Source organism: Capsicum annuum, chromosome 2 (assembly GCF_002878395.1).
Source record: "Capsicum annuum cultivar UCD-10X-F1 chromosome 2, UCD10Xv1.1, whole genome shotgun sequence".
Lineage (NCBI taxonomy): Eukaryota > Viridiplantae > Streptophyta > Magnoliopsida > Solanales > Solanaceae > Capsicum > Capsicum annuum.
The window spans coordinates 134,295,292-134,312,601 of NC_061112.1; the positions used below are offsets into that span (position 1 = coordinate 134,295,292).

Sequence of the window (17,310 nt, forward strand, 5' to 3'; positions counted from 1 at the left end):
AGAAGATTAGTAGGTAGTAGAACGTTATCTCGCTTATCTTCCCACGATAGTAGTACTATTACTTAGGAGTTTCTTGTTCTTGTCGTTCAATGTCTGCTATTATTTGTTGTTTCTTACACTTCAATTATCGTATTATTTAGTCGTAGCTGCAATTTTTATTTTTTTTTGTTTGTAAATTGCTTTGACATGCTTTTTTTTCAAACTAACAAAATTCCTCAAAAATGAGAATTAGTGATTATACATTGTAAATTAAATTTTATAAATTGAATAAAATTGTGTAAAAGTGAGTTTCCCATATGATATATATACTCTAATAATCACCTCACCATAAACAATAGTACATCTTTAGTGGATTTTTATGAAATCTGATACTACTAGTACTATAGTGTATAAAATTTACTTGAAACTTTTTCCCTCTTTTTATAATGTAGGCCGTCTCGTTTTTTCCTCTTTAACACAATTGAAACGTGTTGCCAACATTCTTGCTTACCTAACTCTCCACCATTTCTACATTTTCTCCTCAGTTTCCCAAGAATCTGCCCTCTTCCCTCCTAGGACTTTTTATTCATTAGACCATTTCTCAACTGACAAAAAATCTCGAAGAAAAAAAAAATAAAAAATCAAGAAACTAATAAGACAACAACAGACAACAACATTGGACACTGTCTTATCTTTGTTAAAAAGTCTGATGTGTCTGAATTTGTATGCTCACATACATTGTTCACCACATTGGTATTGGTATACTGAACCATGGCTTTGAAACCTGTGCCAATTTGGACCTGTTGTACCAATCAGCAGCATTGTTGTGTTTATCCTCAATCTTGGAAATTGGGTTTTTCACATGATGGGTATAGGGGTTCTGGATCAAGATTCTTGAATTTCAAGGCAAATAAGAAATGGGAATGTTTGGTTTTGTTATCTGAGACTGAGAGAGCTGTTACTCCTGTGGAAGATGAGGAGCCATTGGCACCACCTGAGGCTGCTTCTCCTGGTATTGTTGAAGAGAATCAGATCATCCACTCCAAAAGATTTCACAGGGATTTACAATCTTTACCAAGTTTGTGTTTTTCTTGTCTTTTCTCCTCAATGTTTTGGTATTTTATTTGTGTGATTCAGAAATTCTTTTAATGATGTGCTTTTATAGAATGCTAAAAAAGGAAAGTCTTTTGTGGTAATGATGAGTTAGAATTGGATGAAAAGATTGATCTTTTTGTAAAGTTGAAACCTTTTAGTCCATGTCATTGTCTTAAAGATCCAATTATGTTGAGTACTCTGTGATTAGCTTTCTTTCTATGGGCTCTCTTATATTTTGTACATAACATGTGACAATTTGTTCAAGAATCTGCTAAGAGCGTGTTGCCTAGTGCACTGGTGGATTTCGGATTTTCACTAATGGGGTTCAAAATAAACTGTGTAATTTTCTGCCCTACCTAGCTCCCCTTGCCTGAGTGCCAACGGCGGGAGCTAGGATTTTGCGTTTAAGGGGTCTATATTCTAGGAAAAGCAGCTTATTGGGTTCTGGATAGATTATTTGTACAAATTAAGTGAATTTTTAAACATACATACAGGGTCTGGCCAAAGCTGTGGATTCTGCCGAATGCATAAGCAGAACTGTAGTTCCACCCCTGATGATTTTTGTCTCATGGTGTTTCTTCCTGTGGCATGCATTTGGCAATTTCTCTCCAAATTTATGACTTTGTGTTTTCAGCATCACTTAAGTTAGAAGGAAATATAATTTCAAATTGTTGCCTCTGTAGACATTGAACAAGAAAAGAAATATCTGGTAGAAAATGTAGTACATTTTCGGTAAATGGCTTTTTAGATTTCATTTACTCCACAACTATCATGGAAGATAGAATGCTAGCAACAACTGTTCAACAGTAGGTTAATGTAATGAATATTTTGTCATGTATGAAAACGTCAAGAAAGCATTTGGATAAATATTCTGACGCAATAAATATTATCAAATTTAGTTTCTGTGCTCATTTTTGTCTACATCATGAGGCACACCTTTTCTTTTCATTGCAGAACCCTTATCTGCGACAGATCTTTCTTGTGGCAATCGTGATGGTTCAAAGGTGCGGGTTGCTTATCAGGTAGACAGCAAGGAACTCCAGGCTCTTAACCTTTTAACTCCTTTCTTAAATGAGATTCCTCACAAACTAATCTTCTTCATCTAACGTAGGGAATTCCAGGTGCATATAGTGAGGCAGCCGCACTTAAAGCATACCCGAAATGTGAAACTGTCCCATGTGATCAGTTTGAGGCTGCATTTAAGGTATTTGTGTTTTTCGACAGAAGTGATTTTGTTCCTGAAGAAACTTTGCGATTTGTCACTCCTATATAGTATTAGTTCTCATTTCTCAGGCAGTTGAACTATGGTTAGTAGACAGAGCTGTTCTCCCAATCGAAAACTCAGTTGCTGGGAGCATCCACCGTAATTATGATCTACTCCTTCGGCACAGGCTGCATATTGTGGGAGAAGTTCAGTTGCTTGTTAACCACTGCCTTTTGGGCTTGCCAGGGATCCGGAAAGAGGAATTAAAGCGTGTCGTGAGCCACCCGCAGGTTATCGTTTCATTTCATTTTTCAGTAGAATCTGACGTTTCTCCTCATTGATTTTAAAAGATGTAGAAATAGTGGATTAGCTTTTGAGGTTGAGTTAGACATGAACTCCTTTTTGTTAAACTAAAACAGAAATTACTTTCTTTAGGTTTGCACATCGAATATCTCTTGCCTTCATATCTACTTGGTAAATGCTAATACAACCAATACTTGCTTACAGGCACTTGAACAATGCAACATTTTGTTAAATAAGTTAGGCGTTACAAGGATCAATAGTGATGATACTTCCGGTGCTGCTCAGGTATTCCATTAAATTCTCTCTCATTCTCTGGGTGTTTTATTTCCACATTATCTGACACCTTAATAGATTGTGGCATCTGAAGCGCTGAGAGATACTGGAGCAGTTGCAAGTGCTCGAGCTGCAGAGATTTATGGGCTCAGCATTCTTGCAGAAAGAATTCAGGTTTGGATTTTGCATTTCTGAGGTTTTCCATTTTGTATTTATTCCATGTCCTGTTGCATCTTTTGAAATTGCACTCGATTGTCTTTTTAATAATTTAGCTGAGGCCTACATCAACGACAGTGTAGGCGCCTATGAATTGGGTGTATGATTATCCACTATGCTTATACGTTCATAAAATAATAACATTTTCAGAGAATGCACATTAACCAATAACTCTCTTGAAGATCTTGGCTGACCTTTGATTTGTCAACCTACGATACTTTGTGGTCTTTTCTTTTTTCCTCACTCTAGTTATCCCTATTTAAGAATTGTTATAATGTGGTTTACAGAAGATATAGTTTGTTCACTCCTTATCTCTATCTTCACATGGAACCATAAGCAATTTCAGGAGTAAGATCTAACAATATGGATGGATGGATTTTTTTATGGACGGAGTTGAATGATGAAGAAGCAGATGATGGATATTTATTGATTTGATCTTGGCTTATAATAAACATTTTCCATTTTACTGCTCATCCAGTCTGTAATGAGCAACAAATACATTCCCTTTAAGGAACTTGTGTGGCGTCAAATTAGGATGGTTCATTTGGTAAATCTAGGAAAGAAAGAATGATTTGTCAGAGGCAATTCCACTTGCAAACCAGTCCACTAAAATATTTCAGTAAATCTATGAAAAGAATGATTTTTCAGAGGCAATTCCAACTGTGAACCAGTCGGCTAAAATAGTTCATCTCTGTTCGTGTTTGGGCACAACTCCACCCATGTATGCTTTGCCTAGCTGGTCGTGAACCCAGATAAATTAGGAGTAGGGTTGGTCAATGGCCAGTGTAAAAATAGTTAAACCACAAATACGGTGTTTGGGGTGTGGCGAGGTTATTCCAAGATCTCTAATATCTTCCTTGTGATAAACTTGGGCATCAATATAGGCATTTTGGTTGCAGATAGTAATGTTTCTAAGTTTGAGTTTGAATTCGTAGCTGTATTTGAAACTTTTGAGCTTCATTTCTTGCTCTGCGTTCTTCTGCAGGAGATTAGTTGAATATTTGGACTCTGTTTCCAAATGCTTTTGTCCTCTCCCTCCTGGCTTTTTCTCTTTCTCTAATCAGCTTTGGATACTCTTGAGTGGAATCATATGGATTTCAGAAAGTGAAGAAAAACTCTTTGGTTTGTGCAGTTACAAGATAACAAATTAAAACTTGTCTGGATGGGCGAGTAGAAGTTCTAGCATGAAACATGTCATTGGTTTGTTACTACAACTGCCTTATTAACCAAAGTTGGATCCTCCAAAAATGTCACTGCGCCCATGTCAAATTCTAAACCTTATCTTAGCACCCGTCAATGAAGTAAAAATAATAACTAGTGAACTTTGAAAATTTAATTAACTAAATGTAAAATGCCGTCATATTTACACAAAAATCAACGGTCATTTAGCTTAATTAAAATAGAAATCGGGTCAAATAGCATTGTTGATTAAAAATATTACAGTAGTTATATTTCAACAGTAAAGATGTGCCAACCCATGCTTTCAAATCCTAATATATATGTGATGGCGAATCTGGCCTCTATATCCACACCTGTATCGGGCACCTGCACCCTTATTCGAGCAACGTAGTGATAAAGCCAGTCCAAGACCTACTAGTCTCAGCCATAGAAGATATGTAATTGTTTAAATATTTTCTCTGCTTTAGCATCTTTATCACATTGTATGCAACTTGGTTCTACTCTTGACAAAGCAGGTGCAGCTAAAAACTGCAAAGCAATTAGCCAAATCTACTTGCTATAATCTGCTGTGGAACTTCAGTATGTGATTTTAATTGAATGACCCACTGACCAGGATGATCCAGATAATATCACCAGATTTCTGATACTAGCAAGGGAGCCCATAATTCCGGGAACTGATAGGCCATATAAGGTAGTATCATATTTCTTCTTTATCAAACTTATTTTATTTATTTAACAAATTGATCTTCCCTTTTCATTTCGACAACATTTTCCAGACTAGCATCGTGTTCACTCTGGAAGAAGGACCTGGAGTTCTATTCAAGGCCTTAGCAGTTTTTGCTCTGAGAGAGATCAATTTAACAAAGGTATTTCTGTTGGAAAGTTTCTGTAGTTCCCTTCTCTAGTTAAAAGGCTCTGAGACATGTTCTATTGCATTCATACAGATCGAGAGCCGACCACAAAAGCAGCGCCCTTTAAGGGTAGTAGATGACTCCAACAAGGGAAGTGCCAAGTGAGTTTTATGTCTGTTTATTGCACTAAGCACTATGGAATAGTAGCTTGACTGAAACCATGCCAACTTTGTTTAATTTATCTTTCTCGCCTTAGATATCTTTGATTTATAATCCTTGGTTTCCATTAACATCATTTGTTATTGCTATTCAGTGAGGAATCTTGAGAACTATAAGCTTGAATTCCCTGTATATGAGTCAGCGGGTTAAAAGCCAGTGTAAAAATAGATGATGGATCCTTTAAAGAGTGAATTCGTAAATAGAGTGGAATGGATGTGAATGGTTCATAATTCAATAGCCAACTCCTATTAATTTGGAATTGACTGTAGTTGATTGATTGATTTAATAGTTCTCTTAACATTGAAAGTTGGCTTTACACCCACAGCTTCACTATTTTCTTCCTAGAAGAATCATCTTTTAGGGTTGTTTTCAGCAGGGAGGGAAGCATTTCAAGAAATATTTTCCAACTTTCCCGTGTTTGGTGGGTCAAAAATATTTTGGCAATTTTTTTTTCAGGAAAACAAGTTCCTTATAAGTAGGAAAGTGACTTTCTTGGCGGGAGTAGAGAAAACAAGTTCCATAAACGACATTGCACGCTCATCATCTCCTCCTCAACCCTAAGACCCAACCACTTTCATCCTCCGCCCCACCCCCATCCCATAGTACTTTCCTAGATTTTGTATAGATGTTTTTGGAACAATATTTTCTACAGAAGCATGTAGAAATACTTTCCGCTGAAACATTGTCCTTTGTACCAAGCACACGCTTAGTTTCATTTGCAGTTCTGAAAAAAAAAACAAGATTTGCTTTAAGGTGCATTTAGTCTGTCCTCCCCCTCCTACAATATATTCCTAACTATGACCTTTTCCCACACCAAGGTTGTGGATTTACTGAAGCATGTAGATAAAGCAAACATAATTTGGACGAAAGATGGGTCAGTGAGTTCAGCTTTGACTCCTTTCATCTGGTATAGGTTTGATATGCGACTATGGAGCTCCTTGATAGCACGTACTTCTAAGTTTCTGTTTGTCAAATATGTTAAAGGTACATATATATACATACATATATATGTGGCTTTATAAATAGTTCAAGTGTCTATCCAAAAAAGAAATAGTTCAAGTGCCTTGAAAACAAAGGGTGTCGCACAAGTCAATGAGATGGCTGTGTTTGCTTATCCTTTTCACTTTGCTGCGGAAAAGAAAGGTGGAATTGAAGTTTTGAATTTGTGTTCATCCTTGTTTAATTTAATGGAAGAAGTAAAAGAATTAGGGAGGATAACTGCACCCATCAATGTGACCATCTTTAGTTCCTTGCCACTTACTTTTCAAGCCATATATTTATTTCACAGGACTCCCTTCTCTTTATTGTCCTCTTTTTGTTTCCCATGTTTCCACCAAAAATGTTCTTTAGAGATGGAAAGATTGAGCAACATCCAGCAGCTCCAGTCCCTTGGCTTTTCTGGCTGATGGAGCAAGTGCAGGATGATCCTTTTGTTAGGACCGAAATAATCCGGTGTCATGCGGAAGCTAGCAAAGCAAACCTCGAAAGATGCCACATAAGAAGATAAACGAGAAATTCACCAAAAGAGACACAATAATTTAACGTAGTTCAGTCAGTCGACCTACATCCACAAAAGGAGATGAGCAATCCACTATATAAAAGAGAGTACAAACTGTCAAGAGAGACAACCTCACACAATTCACTCAGAATAAAAGAGGCTCACACAAGTGATCCCGCAACACTTGTGTCTCACAAAGTCTCTCCCCAAACGAAACTCTCAAACCCGTAGGGCTACATTGTGGATGCTACAAATCTAGAAGAAAGGAGTTTCTATTTATAGAGTTTATAACCTTTTCCTACGAGAATAAGGATTAGCCAAATATGGAGAATGTATTTTCCTTTTTCCAAAAGGAAAACCCAATTATGGTACCTAAAGGAAAACCCAAATATGGTAAGAAAGTCAGGACAAACACCAACAATTCTCTCCCTTGGCCTGAATTTCTGATAAAATAAACTTACTCCACCTTCTTCATGTAGTCTTCAATAAGTTCAATTTCCATCTCCAAAATTTCCTCCATTAATTCTTGCTTCTACACAGTGTAACACTCTGATAAAATTTCTCAAACTAAAATCTTCATTATCGTCAAATAGGTTGCGGACTAGAACTGAATCTGCCAAGATGAACACCCGATTTTAACCTCGCTTTGATACCACTTGTTAGGCAAAGAGTTTCTTTTCCTAACACCTTTGTGTTTAAACACCGGCACATGCTGCACTTCATTCTATTCTCATGGCTAGGATACGTTTGAACTAGGCCTACTCATGTTGCTGTGGAACACAAGTAAGTGACTAAATTTTTATGGCAGGTACTTTGACTACCTCTTTTACATTGACTTTGAAGCATCGATGGCAGACCCTCGTGCTCAATATGCTCTTGAGCATCTTCAGGTTAGTACAACTATCTCTTACATGACCCTTCAGCCAGAACACAAGTTGTTAGGTGGCTCTATTACCATCTACATGTGTTGTCTTGTTTTTGTTGAAATTGCTATCTTGTGCCACCTGTTCGTCACTTGATCTTTCAACTGCATTTACTATTTCTCAATACCAACATCAGTATGTTAATGTTAAATATTTGCTTTAGTTTTAGTGCAGTAATTTTATTAAGATAGACCTAGTCAACTAGTTGCCCCTTTTAATCAGGAGTTCATTTCTATTTGAATTTTGAATAAATAGTAATTTCTTGGCTTAAAGAGTTTGCTATTTTTATCAGATTTTTTTTTAGCTTAGTTTTAAGTTTAGGAGTTAGTGTTTTTGTTATAAATTTTAATCTTAGATTGCAGTGAAATAACATCGAACTTTCAACTTCAGTTTATAAGTTATCTTTCTTGTTCTTCATTCCTTCAATATTCTCATTCTTTTCCTGCAATTTCTTCTCTTTTAAAACCAACAATAGTACAACAACAACAACAACAAACCCAGTGTATTCCCACTTAGTGGGGTCTGGGGGAGGTAAGATGTACGCAGTCCATATCTCTACCTCTGATGAAGTAGAAAGGCTGTTTCCGAAAGACCCCCGGCTCAAGGCACAAGATATCACACAAACACATAGTAAAGCACAAAAGCAGATGACATAACATAAATACGGCACCCATAAGGAATATAAAACAGAGGAAAGCAGAGGAAAGCACACAGATTCGTAATAAGCATGGAACACTGAATACGGAATAAAAATAAAAAAAAACCCCACCAAGTAATTCCCTACACTAGCGACCCAATCTGGCCCTACTCTTCTGCCGTAATTCGCGTCTTCCAGACCTTCCTATCTAGGGTCATGTCCTCGGTGAGCTGTAACTGTTCACCGATAGTAATGTCTAAAAATCCAAGAGAGATGTCGCCTTCTTGCCTTGCTTATGTTTAAAGTTTTGGGCGACAGGATTAAACTTAACATCATGTGCTATTTTTTGGTTGTCTCCTATTCGTTTTCTTGCTATAGAAATAGACACACAGACATGTACACATATATTTCCTGCTGTGGAATGTGGATAGTGCAGATTCCTATAGCCGACACCAACTTGCTTGGGAATGAGGAAGTTGTAGCTTGTACATTATGGTTTGCCATGCTAGCAGGATTTAAACACCACATTTCCAACTCTTTTTGAACGTTTCTCCTGTACAGGAATTTGCAAGATTCATTCGAGTTCTTGGCTGCTATCCGATGGACACAAATCTATGATTGGTTACCGTCCAAAAGTATGCTATGTTGGGAGATTCAACTTGCAAAGGAGTTGCCCAACTTGATGTTGTTGTATGTGTATTATCTTGCTGGGAACTAGCAGTCCCATCCCATAGTTGTGCCTGCCTTGTGCTCTCATATTTTTTCATATGCATTTTAGAAGATTTATTGGTTCAGTTCACACCCACCCCCCTATTTTTATAGGCTAGCTGTTAGCAAATCTCAGGATAGCAATGAACCATTGCTTCACCTGTAGCTTTTGTCAAATGGGCAAATTATTTATGTACCTCATTTAGAGCTTCCCCTTTTGCTGAGGAAAAGGATGCACTTGCTAATGTATCCACAGATGCAGGCCAGTGCCCTTGTGTTATACATCTTTTTAACTTCAAATCTCTTCTTAAAATACCCCTATTATGTTGCTACTATGATTCTAAGTATTACATTAAATTGATATTATTTATTTTGGTCTTATTTATTTGCACTTAATCACACTCATTCAGGTCTTAACTAGCTAATTTAGTTATTTTTCTTTAGTTACGTAATGAATTTAAATAGATCTGAATAATTAAGATATGTAACAAAATCTTAATATCATTAAGATGTCTATTTAAGAATTTTTACAAAAATGACAGTTCACTACATCTATTTGCAACCATCTTCTGCTATAACTACCGCCACAGTCAATCAGCAGCACCTATTCTACCATCACCATGCTTCCTAAGTTGCAACTACCATCGTTTTCAATCACTGCATTCGATTGTTACATTATCTTCGATCATCACCACCAACCATCATTGCTCCCGTTACACAACTATGTATCGCTAAACACCATCATCATTAGCTATCATTGTTGTCAACCATAATTATCAACCTCCAACAGCCACCATAATCAATATAGCCAAGCCACTATACCACCATATAATACCCACAACTATCATCATCGGTCAACATCATCCCAAGGCGACACTATCCCCATCACTCGCTATCACTATTGTCAATCGCCATAGAACTTCTAAAAATATTTTGATAGGATTAAATTAATTATTTTATTTAAATTTGATGTTATTAATTTTTAATAAAGACAATTTTATACATTCAGATGCTGAGAAAACAAACCATCCTAATTATTTCGTATTCATATCTTGATGCAACATTTCAATATTTAAAAAATTTAATTCAGCTATGTACTCTGATTCAGAATCTGAATCACACATTTTGATGTCTTAATCTTAATGGGCCTCTTTTGTTAACGCAAATTTGGACGTCAAGTTCCATATTAGTTGCGTCTGAAATTGTTGTAACAGCCCTAATTGCTAACTCAGGGATGATGCATAACCTTGATTAATCAAAAATGCTAAATGTTGTAGAATGGCAGTGTTGTCACAAAGCGTTAGAAGGATATCGAATAAGAAAACCATTAACATTTATAACTGTCATCGACGCTTCCTCTGGGCAGGAGTGAATGTAAGATTTCAAGTCCGCACTTGCTGATGGGATAGTATCATACATACATAAACATTCGACGTGAACAGGAACCAGTAAGACATACCCAAACATTCAAAGATGTCATATTCGTATTCCAACACACGAGCATGTCTCAGAAAAGTGCTTAAAGTAGAAGTTGATTACGTGCTAAACATCTGCATATGCCGGCATGTGTAGATAAATACCACAGCGGACTATTTATTTATATCTAGTAAAATACAACCAAGCATCTTCTTGACCACAGTTACTTTGATGATCCGAGCTCCTTCAGAAAATCCTGATAGTCAACCAGCACCTACGCGTAAACAAAACGAAGGCAAGGTCACAGAAAGTGAGCTCATACCCCATTAAGATTCCTTGCAAAAGGGCAGAAAATAATAATACAGTATGTGAGGCCCAGACTCTTACTGTTTTCCAGCCATCTGGGTCCAGGAAAGAAGTTATCTTGGTGTTGAGTCCAGGAATTGGTCCTGGCTGCCTAGTTATCTTTCCTCCGAGCTCTTGGGTAACAAGATTGACAACCTCAGCGCTTTTGTAGACATCATCAGTGCTTATTGCGACCTGGAACAAAAAATCACGTGAACGTTCAGCCTATAAGATGTTTGAAATGAAGTTCATGGTTAACCATTGATCATGGTGATACCAACAACAGTTCCAAGTGAATTTCAATCAAGAAAGAGAATAAAATGCTTTTATATTCTTATGCTTGGGCAGAAAACATGGATTATCACACGAAAGGAAAAGAAAAAACAGAAAGAAAGAGCCAAAAGAATTTGAATGATCGTTCCTTGAGTGAGAACAACGAAAGGGATCAAGACTTAGCTGGAAAGGATTCCCTGAGCGAGTATGCCCACTCGTCAACACTAATCAAAATGGGGATAAAAGAGTTGAAATGAGGCGCAAGTCCAGTAAACAAACATGCATGCAAGTAAACCAACCTGTGCATAAGCATTTCCTTTTGTGTATTCGGTTACACCATAGTTGTATGTCAACTCAAGAACAATCGTCTCTTTCTCTGGAGCATATCCCATCATAGCAATGGTATACTGCACAAGCATAAAAGATAAGCATCAGTTATATTGTACATGTAATCTGAGCTCCAAGGCTAGCAAGAGAAATAAAACAATACCTTCTGCTCTGGTCTATCAACTTTCTTCACCACTTGCATCCCAAGTGCCTACATTCAAAAACAAACTCTGTCAAACCACAAATTGCACGCTGCACCTGTAAACTAAAAAAATACAACATAGATAATTACAATATAGCCCAAGCTGATCCATATTCATGTCTAGCCATCACGGGTACAACACCATTAAAAAGAGAAACAAATATGAATGCATTGCAATTCCGAATTCCTGTCCCAGCGAATATACCTTGGACAAATTTGAAGGGCCAAATTGTTTAAGGCTAAAGAAAAGTAAAGGTTTAGCCCCATGAACATGTGTAACCCAATGTTATCCATACTTTGGTTTGAAACAAAAGAAATTATTGCTCATTGTTCAGGAGAATGTTGTGATAGATGAAGATGTTACGATTAAAACCTGATGATTGATATGGAGAAGTGCTACTGTGCTACCGATACCTACCAAAGTGAAAGGTAAGCTCTATAGAATAGTTATAAGACTGATTATGTTACAGAGAATGTGGGCGGTCAAAGTCCAATATATCCACAAGATGAGTGTTGTGCTAAGATGGATGTGCAGTCATACTAGATTAGATAAGATTAGAAATAACCACATTCGCCAGACGGTGCAAACAGTACACATTTAGGATAAAATGTAGGAAGGTCGCTTGAGATGGTCTGGACATGTTCTGAGCCGACCTATAGATGCACGGGTACATAGTGTGAAGCTACGGTAAGGTAAAAAAACTATGGTAAGTGAAGTGTTACAGGGGGACGGGGTAGACCTAAAATTACATAGAAGAACAGAAGACCTCCAAATGTTTAGCATCAAAAGACTTGGCTAAAAACAGGGTGCAATGGAAAGAAAAAAAATCAGGATAGGTTTTACGACTCATATAAAACGTATACTATTAGTAGTATTATTTTTTACATATATATTTTTAATGTATTTTTCACTTTTATTTTAATTATATTATATGATGATGTTATTATTTTTTGATAAGTGTTATGATGATGATATAACATGATCTTAAATGAAGAAATGAGGATTCATATAGCTGACCGCAACTTATTTGGGACTGAGCATAGCTGTTATTATTGATGATGCACTGCTTTAGGTGTAATTTATAAAACTACATCTGAGACAAATTCACATGCCCATAAAAATAACAAGAGACTTCTTTTCATTTCATGCTGGAAATTTCTGCGTGAAGTTTGCATTTGGCAAATCAAGGATATAACACAAAAGGATATTTATAAAGAGCAAATATAAATAAGAGAAAGTCACCTTTTCATAGAATTTGATAGAGCGTTCAAGATCACCGACACGAAGCATCACTTGGCAAAGTGGTTCAGGAGTAGATTCGCGCTCGAGGATTTCAAATAGGTAGCCATCAGGATCTTTGACAAAAGCAATAACAGTAGATCCACCCTTGACGGGACCAGGCTCCCTTGTGACAGTTCCACCCTTAGCCTTTATTTTCTCAACCAGTTTGTAAACCTTAAGGAAAGGAGGAACAAGGCACATTAAGAAGAAATTAATGGTGCACATTATTTTGCTTACCACAAATTACTTACATCTGGTGTGGCAATAGCAAAATGCCCAAAGCCGGTTCCAATGTCATACTTATCAACTCCGTAATCTGTACAATGGTATCTATGTAAGATTTAAAAATTACGCTTCAAGGTACAGTATATATTTCAATTACTGGTATTGGACAATAGGTAAACTACTAATAAAATCTATGTGCCTTGACCAAATAATGTGCCTTTGGTTTAGTAAAATCAAGTCACCTCCTGGCATCCCCTTCTTTAAGTGGCTCTCTGCTGGACCATATACCGAGTGTCCTAACAATGTTACTCATGATTTATTCTCCAACTCTCCCCCACCACCCAAAGAAAAACCCAGATAACAATGCGAGAACAACAAATTCCTGTAGTTTTGGCAGAAGGAGCTTCAAGACTGAGTAGCTAAATCTCAAAGCTCACATTTTGTAGAGGGTTATCACAGGTATGAAGTCCATGGAGAGATGGCCAAAACTCTTTTTCTTTTACGATGTAGATAAGGGGCCTATCTAGAATGAAGAATCCAAATGTAAGTTGTAACAGACTAAGTTGCTCTTACTCTTCAAAAATGTTGTTGCACCCGTATCAGATCCTCCAAAGATGCACTACTTTTGAAGGATCCAACACAAACCCGATGACACTTTTGAAGAGTCCGAGCACCATAGGTAACATACATACAGAAGCTTTAAACTTACTATATGTCAACTCCACAACAAAGTGAGACTCTTCGGGTCCAAAACCAAGAAAAGCATTAGAGTACTTCTCCTCAGGAACATCTCTCTTCCTCAACACTTTCATCCCAAAACATTCTGTGTAAAACCTACCCACAATTACAAGATACTACCATCATTAAACTGATCATCAAAACAAGATCAGCACTTGAAAAGAATCTGATCACCTACTTGATGGTACGTTCAAGGTCACCAACACGATATACAGCATGCAAGAACCTGCGCTTATCTTTCTTTGGCCACTCCAACACCTCACTACTTGGGACTGCTGGTGCACTACCTTCCGCCATGTTCTGTTCTAATTCAATCAAAATTGTAAATATGCTAAGAAACAATTTTTATCACAAAATCCCTATTGGACAAATCATTAGTAATTCACATTGCTATGAAGAAATGAAGAGCATAGTAAAACCCTATATTGAAGAAAAAATGTACTAATAGAGAAAGGGTAAAGTGTTACCAGATTGAGACAGTGATTAGTGGAGAAGTGAAGAATCCAAATTGAACAACCTAGAAACAACAAGATGATGCTGATTTATAGTACAACTACTAGTACTGACAATGCATTGTGCTGTGATCTTATGCGTGCGGTACTACAGTTAGATGAACACGTGGTAGAATATAAGGGAGTGTCGTAAGAGAAAGACGGAAAACTCCATGAGTGCTTGAAATGTCAATTCATTATTGGATACACAAACTAGGCTTACATTGAGTTTTCGTCATGAGTGATAATATGTTGCCACCAACCACTTTTGATGTAGTGATGTGGCATCACAGTTGTCCTCGGTTCACAATTGTAAGGGTGTTGATATTTTAGAAAGTGTTTGGATTAGATTAAAATTTGGTTCAAATAGCTTAAAAGTGATTTTTGAATTTTAGGAGTGTTTGACAATTTTAAAAATTATTTTTAAAAAGTTAATTTTGACTTTTTATAAGTTAAAAATTAGAAGTTGGTCATTACCTACTTATTTTTTTAACTTACAATCTATTGAAAGTTGACCAAGTAAATGACTTTTGTAGCTCTTATAATTTTCACTTATTCCAAAATTATCCTCTTCTAGTCCATTTGATTTTTTTTTTTAGCTTATAATCCATTAATGCTTGTATTAATTAAACATTTTCACTTTTTATATTTATGGCGAACTTAACTCTAGCCATATTACTTTATGTATGAAACTTCAAATTTATGAAATATGACTTTATGTATTATTCCCCTTTTTTAACATAATCTTTTAAATTTGGACAATTATTATTGTACAACATATGAATTTCTCTAAGAAAAAAAATTCACCAACCAAGATATGTGGAGAACACTCACTGAAGATATACAACTTCATGAACAATTAGTGAACGATTCATGTATACTTGACGACGCAACGTTCGTATTTGACAATGTTTTAATAGTTATATAGTCATTACTCAATCAACGAGTAATATATTTTTTAATTAAGAGTCATTTTAGCAAACAAATAGTATCATTTGTGACCAACTATTTATCTATTAATGTAATTATAATGATTAGTAACGTGTATATTTTGTTTGATGATTTAAACTCTTTTAACCAAGAAAAAAAGATTTTTTTTAGCACACAAATTTAATAGTCATTCATAAAAATATTATATTATATTATATTATATTATATTTTATTATATTATATATATTAATATTAATATTAATATTAATATTATATACATATATATGAAAGTATAGCTGTATTGATAAACGTCTCCCAGACATTAATTATGAAATTACATCACTATGTATAGTGTTATCAAAAGGGGTGGGGGGAACTAAGGCTGCATAAAATTTGTCTTTAAAATAAAAAATAATAGATATATAAACACTAAATTCTAACATCATATCAACAATATATTTCTTTTCTATTATATAGAAGAGGTGGTTTCGACCACCTCTTGCAATTACCAAAAATCCAACTACTTCCACTTAATTACATACATGCCCCAATATATAATAATTTCATTATTTCATCATAATAGTTTAAATATTTAATATATTCTATTAATTTATATTAATTAACTATAACTACATATTGAAAGTAATTTTTTTTATTTAATTATCTATCATGTTCAAAACTAATTTGTTACCACAAATCACAATAATTAATAACTTAAAATATTTAAAAGACATACAGAAGTTTTATTGACTCTTACAAAAAAAGACCTTCTACTCCCACTTAATTACATATCATGCCCCAATATATAATAATTTCATTATTTCATCATAATGATTTAAATATTTAATATATTCTATTAATTTATATTAATTAACTATAACTACATATTGGTAGTAAATTTTATTATTTATTTAATTAGCTATCATGTTCAAAACTAATTTGTTACCACAAATCACAATAATTTGTTACCACATTTAGAAATTTTATTGAATCTCATTATTTTAGCAATGCCACATAAATTGAAAAAAAAAGTACTGCAAATCATAATAATTAACAACTTAAAATATTTAAAAGATATATAAAAATTTTAGTTGACTCTCAAAATTGTATCGAAGCCATATAAATTAGGACACAAGGAGTAAATATATTATTTGATAATTACTTAAAAATTATTATAAATCACAATAATTAACAAGTTAAAATACTTTTTTAAAAATAGATAAAAGTTCTATTTAACTCTCAAAATTTTATCAGTGCAGCATAAATCATGACAAAATAAAAAATTATCTTAATTAATTGAAACTAAATATTTAAAATAAATTAATTTTATTATTTTAATTGACTTTTATATAGAAAATTAATCTTTTTATTTATTTATTTATTAATTTTAGTAAATTTAAATTTTAAAATTATTTTTTTCTTATATATAAATACTAATATTTAAACTTAAGTTTAATTTTTTAAAGTAAAAAATTAATAAATTTAATTTAATAAAATAAATTTCTAATGACTATTTTCTTAGAATTTGTGTTGGGTCAATATGTATCAAGTTAAAAAGAAATAAAAAAATATATAGTAAAATTTATTATTGTGAAAGATCAATATAATGCACTATCCAATAATGTTTAATAATATCATATTTTGCATATGCAAATATAGCATCCCGTATTTAATTAATATACTATTTCGGTGAATTATAGATGATTACTATTGGATATGCTAAAATTATATTAATTTTTATAGTAATAACATAATCAGTCGCTCTTAATTAATTATTATAAGTCATCTAGGTATTAAAAAAATAAATAATATTTAATAAAAAATAAAATAGACATAAAATGCGAAATTAACTCTTAATGTTTTAAATTAAATTTTTGTCTTTCGAACGATGATTTTACTATATCACTCCTTATTATAAGTCATTTATGTATTAGAAAAATAAGAATAACAAAATGATATGTCAACATAAAATATTTGATAGTAAATCAAATATTTT

At 34.4% G+C, this 17,310-nt stretch overlaps 2 protein-coding genes across 3 annotated transcripts; one reads left to right on the plus strand and one right to left on the minus strand.

The window, feature by feature from the left end:
• The first annotated feature begins 403 nt into the window (after positions 1-403).
• Positions 404-9,466, plus strand: LOC107859592 (arogenate dehydratase/prephenate dehydratase 1, chloroplastic). Its single transcript, XM_016704643.2, has 11 exons — positions 404-1,057; positions 2,029-2,096; positions 2,186-2,278; positions 2,368-2,568; positions 2,786-2,866; positions 2,933-3,028; positions 4,863-4,940; positions 5,026-5,115; positions 5,194-5,261; positions 7,626-7,707; positions 8,939-9,466. The coding sequence occupies exons 1-11, from the start codon at positions 751-753 to the stop codon at positions 8,993-8,995; spliced, it is 1,221 nt and encodes a 406-aa protein (XP_016560129.1). The 5' UTR covers positions 404-750; the 3' UTR covers positions 8,996-9,466.
• A 988-nt stretch (positions 9,467-10,454) lies between these two features.
• On the minus strand, positions 10,455-14,670 carry LOC107859593 (lactoylglutathione lyase GLX1). 2 transcript variants are annotated; one of them, XM_016704645.2, is made up of 9 exons: positions 14,361-14,670; positions 14,072-14,193; positions 13,865-13,989; positions 13,182-13,246; positions 12,892-13,104; positions 11,610-11,657; positions 11,419-11,526; positions 10,889-11,041; positions 10,455-10,775 (listed from the first exon to the last, which is right to left on the minus strand). In XM_016704645.2, the coding sequence occupies exons 2-9, from the start codon at positions 14,188-14,190 to the stop codon at positions 10,725-10,727; spliced, it is 882 nt and encodes a 293-aa protein (XP_016560131.1). In that variant the 5' UTR covers positions 14,191-14,193; positions 14,361-14,670; the 3' UTR covers positions 10,455-10,724. The 2 variants fall into 2 exon arrangements, with proteins under 2 accessions (XP_016560131.1, XP_016560130.1); XM_016704644.2 differs by having other exon boundaries at positions 14,072-14,198; positions 14,361-14,582.
• Between the last annotated feature and the right edge of the window lie 2,640 nt (positions 14,671-17,310).